We start from the raw sequence: 11,988 nt of genomic DNA, 5'->3' as shown, positions 1-11,988 counted from the left end.
GCACAGGGTGTTGGAGGTGGGACATTTCCCAGTCAGGTGGGGAGGCTGGAGATCTCGCCTTGCTGGGAAGGTCGTAGGGACGTGCAAGTTTGCGAGGGGCTTGGCTAGGGTCACCAAACGGGTCGACTCGATTTGAATATTTTACTGGGTTTGATTTCCGGCTTCGGGTCAATGCCGGTGCGGAAGCTGCACGTTCACCCCGTGTCTGCGTGGGTTTCCTCCCGCAGTCCGAAAGACGTGCTGGTTCAGGCGCATTGGCCGTGCTAAATCCTCCCTCGGTGTTACCCGGACAGGAGTGCGGCGACCGGGGGGTGGATTTTCACAGCAACTCCACTGCAGCGTTAACGTCAGCTCTGCTTTGCGACACTAACAAATAAGCTTAAAACTCAGGGTCGGTTTGACTTTGAGGGAGAGGTTATTGTCGTTGCACCGGATTCTCTATCTCAGTCCTGTATTGTGACTCCGATAAGTAAACTGTAAAAGTAAGAGGCGCCCGCGAGAGCGGCACGGCGGTGCAGTGGGTGAGCACGGCTGCCTCACGGCGCCAGGGACGCCAGGCTCGATTCCCGGCTTGGGTCACCGTCTGTGCGGAGTCTGAATGTTGTTACCCCACCCCCCCCACCCCCCCCCCCCCCCACCCCCGACCCCGTGCCTGCGTGGGTTTCCTCCAAAGACGCGAGGGTCAGGTTATCTGGACGTGTTAAATTGTCGGGGGGGGAGGGGGACCAGCGGGGTAAAGTTACGGGGATCGGGCTTGGGTATGGGATTGTGGTCGGTGCAGTTCAGATGGGCCGAATGGCCGCCTCCTATCTCCCCCCCCCCCCCCCCCCTCCCTGCCGACGGGGATTCTGTAATTCCGTGTGCGTGAAGGATCTCATCATCTCTCTCTCTCTCTCTCTCTTTTAATCCTCAGGTTCAGTGATCGCACACGAAGAAGAGGACGATCCCGGTATTGTTTTTTTTTCCCCTCCCTTCCCTACCCCCCACCCACCCACCCACCCACCACACGTCCCGGAAGCCACCCTTATTTTTTTTTTCCTCTCGCCCAGCCGGCTCCCATGGCGCCTAGTCGCGTCGCAGCGTCCGGCGGTTGACCTCTGCCCCGGGGTGGGGGGAGGGAGGGAGGGAGGGGGAAGGGGGAACGGGTGTGGGGCAGGGGGGAGGAGGAGGAGGAGGAGGGTGCCTCGCTCGCACCGAGATGGGGAACCGTAGCATCGCGTCGCAGGCACCCCTGGACGGTCAGACAGTGGGTGCCTGTTAGCCAAGGCGCCCTTCCCTTCCCTTCCCTTCCCTTCCCGCGCCGTTTTTCCATAGGGAATCTCAGCCGATCGGGAGATGCGGGAGCGGAGTGGCTAAGGTGGTGGGGGCCGGGGGGAGGAGGAGGTCGTCGTCACAGGCCACCGGAGACGGTTTTTTTTCCCCCCCCCCCCCTTTCCTCCTCGTTTTTTTTTGTGTACGTATTTTCGGTGCTCTTTCCCCTTGTGCTCTCGCGACATGATTGGGAAAAAGAAGAGCGGCTTCCAGATCACCAGCGTCACTTCGGATTACGACGGGGGCGGCGCCGAGGGGCCGAAGGAGTCGCTGAACGGCGAGGCGGAGCTCGGCAACCCCCTCGTCAACGGGGGGCACCCCGCCGAGCCCGGCGCCCCCGCCGACCGGACTCAGCCCCCTCCCCCGGCGACGGAGGGGGCCGCCCCGCCGGCGTCCAGCGGCGGGGAGGGGGGCCCCCGGGGCGCGGGGGCCAGGCCGGAAGGGGCCGGCGCGCCCAGGACTCCGGCCAGGGACGCCAAAGCCGCGGCCGTGCCCGCCGGGGGCCCGTGCACCTCGCGGTTCCGGGTGGTGAAGCTGGGCCACGGGCTGGGCGAGCCGTACCGGCGGGGGCGCTGGACTTGCCTGGACCTCTACGACTGGGACCTGGACAGCCACGTGTTAGCCAAGGTGCTGGAAGGCGCCCGGCACGTCAACTCGCTGGACTCTCACCTGGAGGTGGGCGGCCTGGCCCACAAAGCCGTGAGCCAGCTGCGGCCCAAGGCCCACGCGCCCAAGAGCCAGGGCTCGCCGTGCCCGCCGGAGACCCCGCGGGGGAAGCCCGCTGCTGCCGCCGCCGCCGCCAGCAACACCCTCAGCATGCTCATCCAGGCCGCCAGGACTTTGAGCTTGGACGGGGCGCCCGGCGTCGAACCCCAGCCGGCCTCCGCCAGCGGCTCCCCGCCCTCCAGGGCCTCCCCCCGCTCCCCCGTCGGACGGGGCATCGCGACGCCCAAGGAGGGCGGCGAAGGCGGCGGAGCCCTCGGCACCACGGAGGAAGCCAAGTCCGGCCCGGGCCAGCCCCTCGGAAGCAAGCCCGTCGGAGGGGAGCCAGCGGCCCCCTCGAAGCAGCTATCGTCAAATGTGAAGCAGCCCTCCTCTTCCTCCGGAGAGCAAGGAGCGGTGAGAAAGGCAAGTCCAGCGGGCCCGCAAGCGCGCACGGGATCTCACTTTGGACACTGAGGGGCAATTTAGCACGGCCAATCCACCTAACCCTCACATGGTGGCACAGTGGGTTTGCACTGCTGCCTCAATGCGCCAGGAATCCGGGTTCAGTTCACGGTTTGGGTCACTGCCTCTGCGCAATCTGCACATTCTACCCATGACTGCGTGGGTTTCCTCCCACAGTCCAAAAGACGTGCTGCTTAGATGGATTGGCGGTGCTAAGTTGCCCCTTAGTGTCCAAAGATGTGCAGGTTAGATGTATTAGTCATGCTAAATTGACCCTCAGTAACCAAAGATTTGCAGCTTAGATGTATTAGCCATGCTAAATTGCCCCTTAGTGTCCAAAGATGTGCAGGTTAGGTGGATTGGCCATGCTAAATTGCCCCTTAGTGTCCAAAGATGTGCAGGTTAGGTGGATTGGCCATGCTAAATTGCCCCTTAGTGTCCAAAGATGTGCAGGTTAGGTGGATTGGCCATGCTAAATTGTCCCTTAGTGTCCAAAGATGTGCAGGTTAGATGGATTGGCCATGCTAAATTGCCCCTTAGTGTCCAAAGATGTGTAGGTTAGATGGATTGGCCATGCTAAATTGACCCGAAGTGGCAGGGGGACTCACTAGAGTAAATACGTGAGGCTACGGGAATAGGGCCCGGGTGGTATTGTGGTCAGTGCAGACTGGATGGGCTGAATGGAGTCCTGCTGCACTCCATGATTTTAAACAGGGTAGATTCAGAAAGAATGTCCCCAATGGCGGGGAGGGGAGTCATAGTTTGAGGATAAGGGGTAAATCTTCTCAGACCGAGGCGAGGAGAAATTTCTTCACCCAGAGGGTGGTGAACGAGTGGAATTCACTCCCACAGAAAGTAGTTGAGGCCAAAACGTTGTTTGATTTCAAGAAGAAATTAGGCACAGCTCCTGGGGCTAAAGGGAGTGAGGGGGGACGGGGTGGTGAAGGTGGGATCAGAATATTGAATTCCATGACCAGCCACGATCATCATCAGGTGGCACAGTGGGTTAGCATGGCGGCCTCACAGTGCCAGGGACCCGGGTTTGGTTCCGAGCTCAGGTCACTGTCTGTGTGAAGTCTGCACGTTCTCTCCATTGGTTTCCTCCAGGTGCTCCTGTTTCCTCCCACAGTCTGAAAGACGTGCTGGTTAGGGTGCATTGGCCGTGCTAAGTTCTCCCTCAGTGTTACCTGAACCGGCACAGGAGAGTGGCGACTCGGGGATTTTCACAGTAACTTCACTGTGGTGTTAATGCAAGCCTACTCGTGACGAATAAATAATCATAAAACTAAGGGGCAATTTAGCATGGCCAATCCGCCTAACCTACACATCTTTGGGCACGAAGGGGCAATTTAGCATGGCCAATCCACCTAACCCGCACATCTTTTGGACAATGGGAGGAAACTGGAGCACCTGGAGGAAACCCCTGCAGACGCGGTGGAGGGAGGAGGGAGGTGTGTGTGGTGGAGAATGTGAAAACTCCACACGGACAATGACCGAAGCCGGGACTCGAACCCAGGTCCCTGGCGCTGCGAGGCAGCAGTGCTAACCGCTGTGCTGCCCATGGCGAATGGTGTACGTCTTATGACGAGAGATTGAATCGACTGGGCCTGTACTCGTTGGAGTTTCGAAGGCTGAGGGGGGATCTTATAGAGACTTAGAAGATAATGAAAGGGATGGATAGGGTAGAGGTAGAGAGATTCTTCCCGCTCAGAAAGGACAGCAGGACTAGAGGGCACAGCCTCAAGATAAGGGGGGTGCAGTTTAGAACAGAGTTGAGGAGGAACTTCTTCACTCAAAGGGTGGTGAATCTCTGGAATTCTCTTCCCTTTGAAGTGATGGTAGCTACTTCGCTGAATATATTTAAGTCACGGGTTGATAGGTTTCTGATAGACAAGGGAAATTAAGGGGAGAAAGCGGGAAAGTGGAACTGATGCACTTCAGATCAGCCATGATCTTATTGAATGGCGGGGCAGGCTCGAGGGGCTAGATGGCCGACTCCTGCTCCTATTTCTTATGTTCTTAAGTCTGCACAAAGTGGCTCCCCGCAATCATTTTAACATGTGTCTGCCCGAGAGGGGCAGAATTGGATGATTAATGTCCTCCCCTGCTCCCCCTCCCTTCTCTGCCCCCTGACACCCCCCCCCCTCCCGACCATCTCACCCATTACTGTGGTGGTCTCTGCGGGTTTAGTCGTCTCTGTGATCTCCAGGATCACCGGCTGATGCTATCACTGTGTAACCAGTCTCTTCTCCCTCACTCCCTCCCCCTTCCCCCCACTTCCCTTCCTGCCCCCCGCTCCTCCCTCCCAGCTGAGCATTTGACAGGCCTGTGTGAGGTGGCCCCGCCGCATTCCCCCATTAGCGTGTCCCACGTGTGCCCCTCGACGCCTGCTCGAACACTCTTGTGCCTCTGTTGCTGTCTCTCCATAATATTGACACTGGGAACAAGCCAAAGGTTTCTCCGCAGCCACGCTGAATGGGCCTTTAGTGCCCTTTGGTGGGGTGGAGAAGGGGGGGGGGGTCCGGGGAGAAGTGGGGGGGGTGCAGTTGCAAGAAACAACACTGTGTGCTGTAATCAAACCTGAGTGAGTTGTGTGAAGGGTTAGTTACAGCCCGATAGGATCTCTGTATCCTCCCCACCACCCTCCTTCTCAATGCTTCCCATTGAGTGAAGCTTTCTCCCCCCCACCCCCGCACTGTCACTGCAGTGACCAGAGGAGTAGGAGGAGGCCCTTCGACCCTGCTCCACCATTCATTTTGATCGTGGCTGATCATCGAATTCAATATCCTGATTCCACCCCGCCCCCCACATACCCCTCGATCCCTTTAAAGTAAAGTTAAGTTTGTTTATTTGTCGCAAATGAGTCTTGCACTAACACTGCAATGAAGTTACTGTGAAAATCTCCTGTTCGCCACATTCTGGCACCTATTCGGGTCAGCACACCCGTAACCGGCACGTCTTTCAGATTGCGGGAGGAAACCCACGCAGAAATGTGTGGGCCCTTTGTGAGGTTCTACGACATCCTCTCTCGCTCTTTTCAGCTCCAGCGAACACATTTCTAACCGACTTAGTCTGTCCTCGTGACAGTCCTGCCATCCCAGGAATCAGCCTGGTAAACACTTGCTGCACTCCCTCTCTAGCAAGGACACCCTTCCTCAGATAAGGACACCAAAACTGTACACAGTACTCCAGGCGTTTGATTTTTGTCACATGTATTGGGATACAGTGAAAACTATTGTTTCTTGTGCTCTGTACAGACAAAGTGTACCATTCACAGAGTACATGGGGGAGAAGGATTTGGTTTATTATTGTCACATGTATTGGGATACAGTGAAAAGTATTGTTTCTTGCACGTTATACAAACAAAGCCTACCGTTCATAGAGTACATAGGGGAGAAGGAAAAGTGAGCCTATAGAATGGGTTACAGCGAGGGTTGGAGTCACAGCTAGGGTGCAGACAAAGATCAACCTAATTTTGGGCAGCGTTGTGGCACAGTGGTTAGCATTGCTGCCTCATAGCGCCAGGGATCCGGGTTCGATTCCTGGCTAGGGATCACTGTCTGTGCAGAGTCTGCATGTTCTCCCCATGTCTGCATAGGTTTCCTTGGGGTGCTCCAGTATCCTCCCACAGTCCAAAGGCGGGTTTGGTTGTTTGGCCTTAATAAATTGTCCCTTTGTGTCAGGGGGATTAGCAAGGTAAATATGTGGGGTTACACGAATAGGGCCTGGGTGGGACTGATCAGTGCAGGCTCCATGGGCTGAATGGCTTCCTTCCGCGCTGTAAGGATTCTATGATATGGTAGGCCCATTGAAAAGTCAGATGGCAGCAGGGAAGAAGCTGTTCTTGAGTCGGTTGGTACGTGACCTCAGACTTTTGTATCTTTTTCCCGATGGAAGAAGGTGGAAGAGAGAATGTCCGGGGTGTGTGGGGTCCTTGATTATGCTGGCTGCTTTTCCCTGAGGCAGTGGGAAGTGTAAACAGAGTCAATGGATGGGAGGCTGGTTTGTGTGATGGATTGGGCTACATTCATGACCTTTTGTAGTTCCTTGCGGTCTTGAGCAGAGCAGGAGCCCAGACCAAGCTGTGCTAGAATGCTTTGTATGATGCATCTGGTGAGGGTCGTAGCTGACATGCCAAATTTCCTTCGTCTTCTGAGAAAGTAAAGGTATTGGTGGGGCTTTCTTAACTATAGTGTCGGCATGGGCGGGGGGGGCCAGGACAGGTTGTTGGTTACCTGAACATCTAAAAACATGAAAGTCTCGACCCTTTCTACTCCGTCCCACTGATGTAGACAGGGGCATGTTCTCCTTTACGCTTCCTGAAGTCGATGACTATCTCATTCGTTTTGCTGATGTTGAGGGAGAGATTATTGTTGCCGCACCAGTTCACCAGATTCTCTAGATTTCCTGAGGCAGCGGGAAGTGTAGACAGAGTCAATGGATGGGAGGCTGGTTTGCGTGATGGATTGGGCTACATTCACGACCCTTTGTAGTTCCTTGGGGTCTTGGGCAGAGCAGGAGCCCATACCAAGCTGTGATACAACCAGAAAGGATGCTTTCTATGGTGCATCTGTAAAAGTTGGTGCGAGTCGTGGAGTGATTGAGAAATTTATCAGCCGTGGTGGAATGGCGAGGCAAACTTGATGGGATCCACCTCGAAGGTGACTCCTGGTAGTTTATGTTGTTGTTATTGCTGGTGTTTTGTTTTTTTTTTCCCCACGTGGCGTCAGTTGACTGTTCTGCTCTTTCTCCCCCCTCCCCACCCCCCTCAGTTTTCTGAGCCTTGGTCCACGCCCGTCTCGCCGGCCCCCTTGACGCAGGATGGGAGCCCCTCCAGAAAGAGCCGGGCCTCGGAGCCCAGCATCGCTGGCGGTGGCTCCCTTCGCTTCGCCTCGCCCATGCAGACCCTGGCCAAGTCCATGCTGTCGGTCGGAACGCAGCCGGACGGTGACGATGACAGGTACGGCTTCTTTCTGTCCGTGTTGCGGGGGGAGGGTGGGTTGGTTGGTTGGTTGTGAGGCGGGAACATGCGGCTCGCAGTGTTGGAAAGCGATCGACAAGCTCATCCTCTGGCGGTGCAGTGACTGTCAAAGGCTGCGTGGCCTTGGGTTCGCGGTGTGAAGGATGTTTCACGAGATAACACGGAGGTTAGCACTGCTGCCTCACGGTGCCAGGGATCCGGGTTCATTTCTGTCCTCTTTATTGAATGGCAAAGCAAGCTCGAGGCACCTTCTCCTGCTCCTAGTTCTTGCATCGGAGCAGAATTAGACCATTCAGCCTATATCCGCCATTGCTGATAACCCATTCCCCCGCTTTTTCCCCCCATAACCTTTGATCTCCTTACCAATCGAGAACCTATCTGTCTGTGTCTTAAAAAGACACTCAACGACCCAACCTCCACAGCTCTCTGTGCCAATGAATTTGCATGGCATCGTGTTCAACACCACTGCCTCACAGCGTCAGGGACCAGGGTTCGATTCCCGGCTTGGGTCACTGTCTGTGTAGAGTTTGCACATTCTCCCTGTGTCTCGTGGGTTTCCTCTGGGTGCTCCGGTTTCCTTCCACAGTCAGATTGCTGGTTGATTGCATTGGCCGAGATAAATTCTCCCCCAAACAGGCAGCGGAGTGTGGTGACTCGGGGATTTTCACTTCATTGCAGTGTTAATGTAAGCCTTACTTGTGACTAATAAACTTTACTTTTACTTGTACTTTAATTCGAGTTAGCTTTAAAAAAAATCCTGAACCGGGACTCCTTTGCGCTTCCGATTTCTGAATTCTCCCCCCATTTAGAACATAAAACAGGCTTACATTAACACTGCAATGAAGTTACTGTGAAAATCCCCTAGTCGCCACACTCTGGCACCTATGCGGGTAACACTGAGGGAGAATTTAGCATGGCTGATGCACCCTAACCAGCACGTCTTTCAGACTGTAGGAGGAAACAGGAGCACCCGGAGGAAACCCACGCAGACGCAGGGAAGAACGTGCAAACTCTGCACAGACAGTGACCCAAGCCGGGAATCGAACCTGGGTCCCTGGCTCTGTGAGGCAGCGGTGCTAACCGTTGTGCCGTGTGTCCAGCTGGGACGACACTGCACTCACATGGCTGCATTTACATCCACGGCTAAGCCACTTTTTTGCAGAGTTGCTATAACAGTTTGATAGCAACTTAACGCTACCCTACACCAGAGCTAATTTGTAAGGGTTCTGTGCGTGTAGGGTGAGAGAGGGTTGATGAAGTATTGGGGCCTGTCGACTGAGAATTTGTACTTTTAAAACAAATAATAATTCCTTCTCAATGGTTAACACAAGATTTCTTGAACCCACTGAAGGGCAGAGAGAGGTTGATTTGATTTATTATTGTCACGTGTATCGGGATACAGTGAAAAGTGTTGTTTCTTGCGCGCTACGCAGACAAAGCATATCGTTCATAGAGTACATAGGGGAGAAGGATTTGATTTGATTTATTATTGTCACATGTATTGGGATACAGTGAAAAGTATTGTTTCTTGCGTGCTGTACAGACAAAGTTTACCGTTCACAGAGTACATAGGGGAGAAGGATTTGATTTATTATTGTCACGTGTATTGGGATACAGTGAAAAGTATTGTTTCTTGCGTGCTGTACAGACAAAGTTTACAGTTCACAAAGAACATGGGGAGAAGGATTTGATTTATTATTGTCACGTGTACTGGGGTACAGTGAAAAGTATTGTTTCTTGCGCACTGTACAAACACAGCATACTGTTCATAGAGGAGGAAAGGAGAGGGTGCAGAATGTAGTGTTACAGTCATAGCGAGGGTGTAGAGAAAGATCAACTTAATGCGAGGTAGGTTCATTCAAAAGTCTGACAGCAGCAGGGAAGAAGCTGTTCTTGAGTCGGTTGGTCTGCGACCTCAGACTTTTGTATCTTTTTCCCAAAGGAAGAAGGTAGAAGAGAAAATGTCCAGGGCTCGCAGGGTCCTTAATTATGCTGGCTACTCTTCCCGAGGCAGTAGGAAGTGTAGACAGTCAATGGACGGGAGGCTGGTTGTGTGATAGATTGGGCTTTTGTTGTTCCTTGCGGTCTTGGGCAGAGCAGGAGCCCATACCAAGCTGGATTCAACCAGGAAAAATGCTTTCTTTGATGCATCTGTCAAAGTTGGTGAGGGTTGTAGCTAACATGCCAAATTTCCTTAGCCTTCTGAGAAAGTAGAGGCGTTGGTGGGGCTTTCTTAACTGTAGTGTTGGCACAGGGGGAGCAGGACAGGTTGTTGGTGATCTGGACACCTAAAAACTTGAAGCTCTCGACCCTTTCTACTTGGTCCCCGTTGATGTTGACAGGGGCATGTTCTCCTTTACGCTTCCTGAAGTCGATGACAATCTACTTCGTTTTGTTGACATTGAGGGAGAGATTATTGTTACCGCACCAGTTCACCAGATTCTCTATTTCGTTCCTGTACTCTGTCTCGTCATTGTTTGAGATCCGACCCACTACAGTGGCGTCATCAGCGAACTTGAAAATCGAGTTGGAGGGGAATTTGGCCGCATTGTCATAGGTGTACACGTAGTACAGTAGGGGGCTGAGAACATAGCCTTGTGGGGCACCAGTGCAGTGGATGATTGTGGACTGAGTATTGTTGCCTATCCTGACTGTGGTCTGTGAATTAGGAAGTGGCAAAGTGATATTGTCACTGGGCTCGTAATCCAGACATCCCAGCTCACGCTGTGTGGGAGACACGGGTTCAGATCCCACCGTGGCAACTGATGGAATTTCAATTTGATTAACTCGAAGTGGAATTAAAAAGCGAGTCACTGTAACGGTCACCGTGAAAACATCGTGAATTGTTGTAATCCGGTCCACGAATACCCCCTTCAGGGAAGGAAATCTGCCCACCTTACTTGGTCCAACCTACAGTTGGGGGGTGGCACAGTGATTAGCGCTGCTGCCTCACAGCACCAGGGACCCGGGTTCGATTTCCGGCTTGGATCACTGTCTATGTGGAGTCTGCACATTCTCCCCGTGTCTACATGGGTTCCCTCCGGGTGTTCAGGTTTCCTCCCATGCTCCAAACATGTGCAGGTTAGGGGGATTGTCCATGCTAAGTTGCTCCTTACCAGCGTAAAGTTTATTTATTCATGTCACAAGTGGCTTACATTAATAATTCAGTGAAGTTACTGTGAAAATTTCTTGTCAAAAGATGTGTAGGTTAGTTGGATTGGCCATGCTAAAATACCCTTGGTTTCGAAAGATGTGCGGGTTAGATGGATTGGCCATGCGAAATTGCCCCGAAATGCCCAAAGATGTGTAGGTTAGGTGGATTGGCCACGCTAAATTGTCCCTTAGTGTCCAAAGATTTGCAGGTTAGGTGGATTGGCCATGCAAAATTGTCCTTTAGTGTCCAAAGATGTGCAGGTTAGGTGGATTGGCCATGCAAAATTGTCCTTTAGTGTCCAAAGATGTGCAGGTTAGGTGGATTGGCCATGGTAAATTGCCCCTTAGTGTCCAAAGATGTGTAGGTTGGGGGGGATTGGTGGGGTAAACACATGGGGTTGCAGGAAGAGGGCCTGGATGTGCTTCTCTGACTTCAGAGCCGCAGCAACGTGGTTGACTCTTAACTGAAATGGGCTGAGTGAGATACTCGGTTCAAGGAGGCACTTAGGGATGGGCAACAAAGCTGGGTCCAGCAGCGACGCCCGCCTCCCCAAGAGGGGCAGTCACTGCCGCCTGACCCGGCACAGCAAGACTCCATGAACTGCAGTGAGGCAAAGGAACAGGCCAGTGGGTTTCAGCTGGCTGAGGGAGAAGGGGGCAAACGTTGGTCGCAGGACACTGAGGAGGAACTCCCTCAAGGTCGGCAGCGAGATCGAGACTCCACGGTGCAAACTAAACCCGTGATCTCTTGATAGGGAGGTGAGCAAGTTGGCCGAGAGCCAGGGTAGATGCCTTTGTGCAGTGTTCGGAGGTGGGGGAGGGCTGGGGAGAGGGACACACGCTGACTAGCTTGGCACAGCCTGAGCTTATCTGGAGCTGGAGATATCTCGGGGCTTCTCACGAGGGCAGGCCCCGTTCGCCTGGGTATGTGCGCGAGATAGTAAGTTAGCTTGTGACCAGAATGCCTGCAGTGTGTTTGCTCCTGCAGTGGCGTCACGTCATGGCGTGGTGGCGGTGTGCCGGCCCAGTTTCACAGCAGGCAAGACGGCAGTCAGGATAAGAAATGGGCACTCGCGTTTATATCACACCCCGAATGTGACAAAACGCTCCAAGATGCTGCTCGGCAGCAATTAACAAAGCACACTCACAGTCAGCCCCGTGACTTGTAAGGTGGCTGACACAAAGGCTTGCTTTAAAATAAAGTGCTCGGTTTTTTCAACCAGAGAGCTTTAGGGAAAGAATCCCAGAGTTTGGGGTCCAGACAGCTGAAGACACGGCTGGAGGAGGATACAGAGATTAGCAGGAGGTGCGCGTGCGCACGAGTGTCCCTTAGTGTCCAGAAAGACCTGTACATCTTTGAACACTAAGGGGCAATT

At 53.7% G+C, this 11,988-nt stretch overlaps 1 protein-coding gene across 1 annotated transcript; it reads left to right on the top strand.

The window, feature by feature from the left end:
• Positions 1-1,397: 1,397 nt before the first annotated feature.
• Positions 1,398-11,781, top strand: LOC145340471 (uncharacterized). The gene is made up of 3 exons (XM_080184939.1): positions 1,398-2,439; positions 7,251-7,438; positions 11,601-11,781. Exons 1-3 carry the CDS (start codon positions 1,495-1,497, stop codon positions 11,779-11,781), a joined length of 1,314 nt encoding a protein of 437 aa, XP_080041065.1. The 5' UTR covers positions 1,398-1,494.
• Positions 11,782-11,988: the final 207 nt, after the last annotated feature.

Source organism: Carcharhinus amblyrhynchos, unplaced genomic scaffold, assembly GCF_965287045.1.
Source record: "Carcharhinus amblyrhynchos unplaced genomic scaffold, sCarAmb.v2.hapA chromosome_1048, whole genome shotgun sequence".
Lineage (NCBI taxonomy): Eukaryota > Metazoa > Chordata > Chondrichthyes > Carcharhiniformes > Carcharhinidae > Carcharhinus > Carcharhinus amblyrhynchos.
Note: the sequence above shows the minus strand (reverse complement) of the source record. Positions and strands in the feature narration are given on the sequence as shown.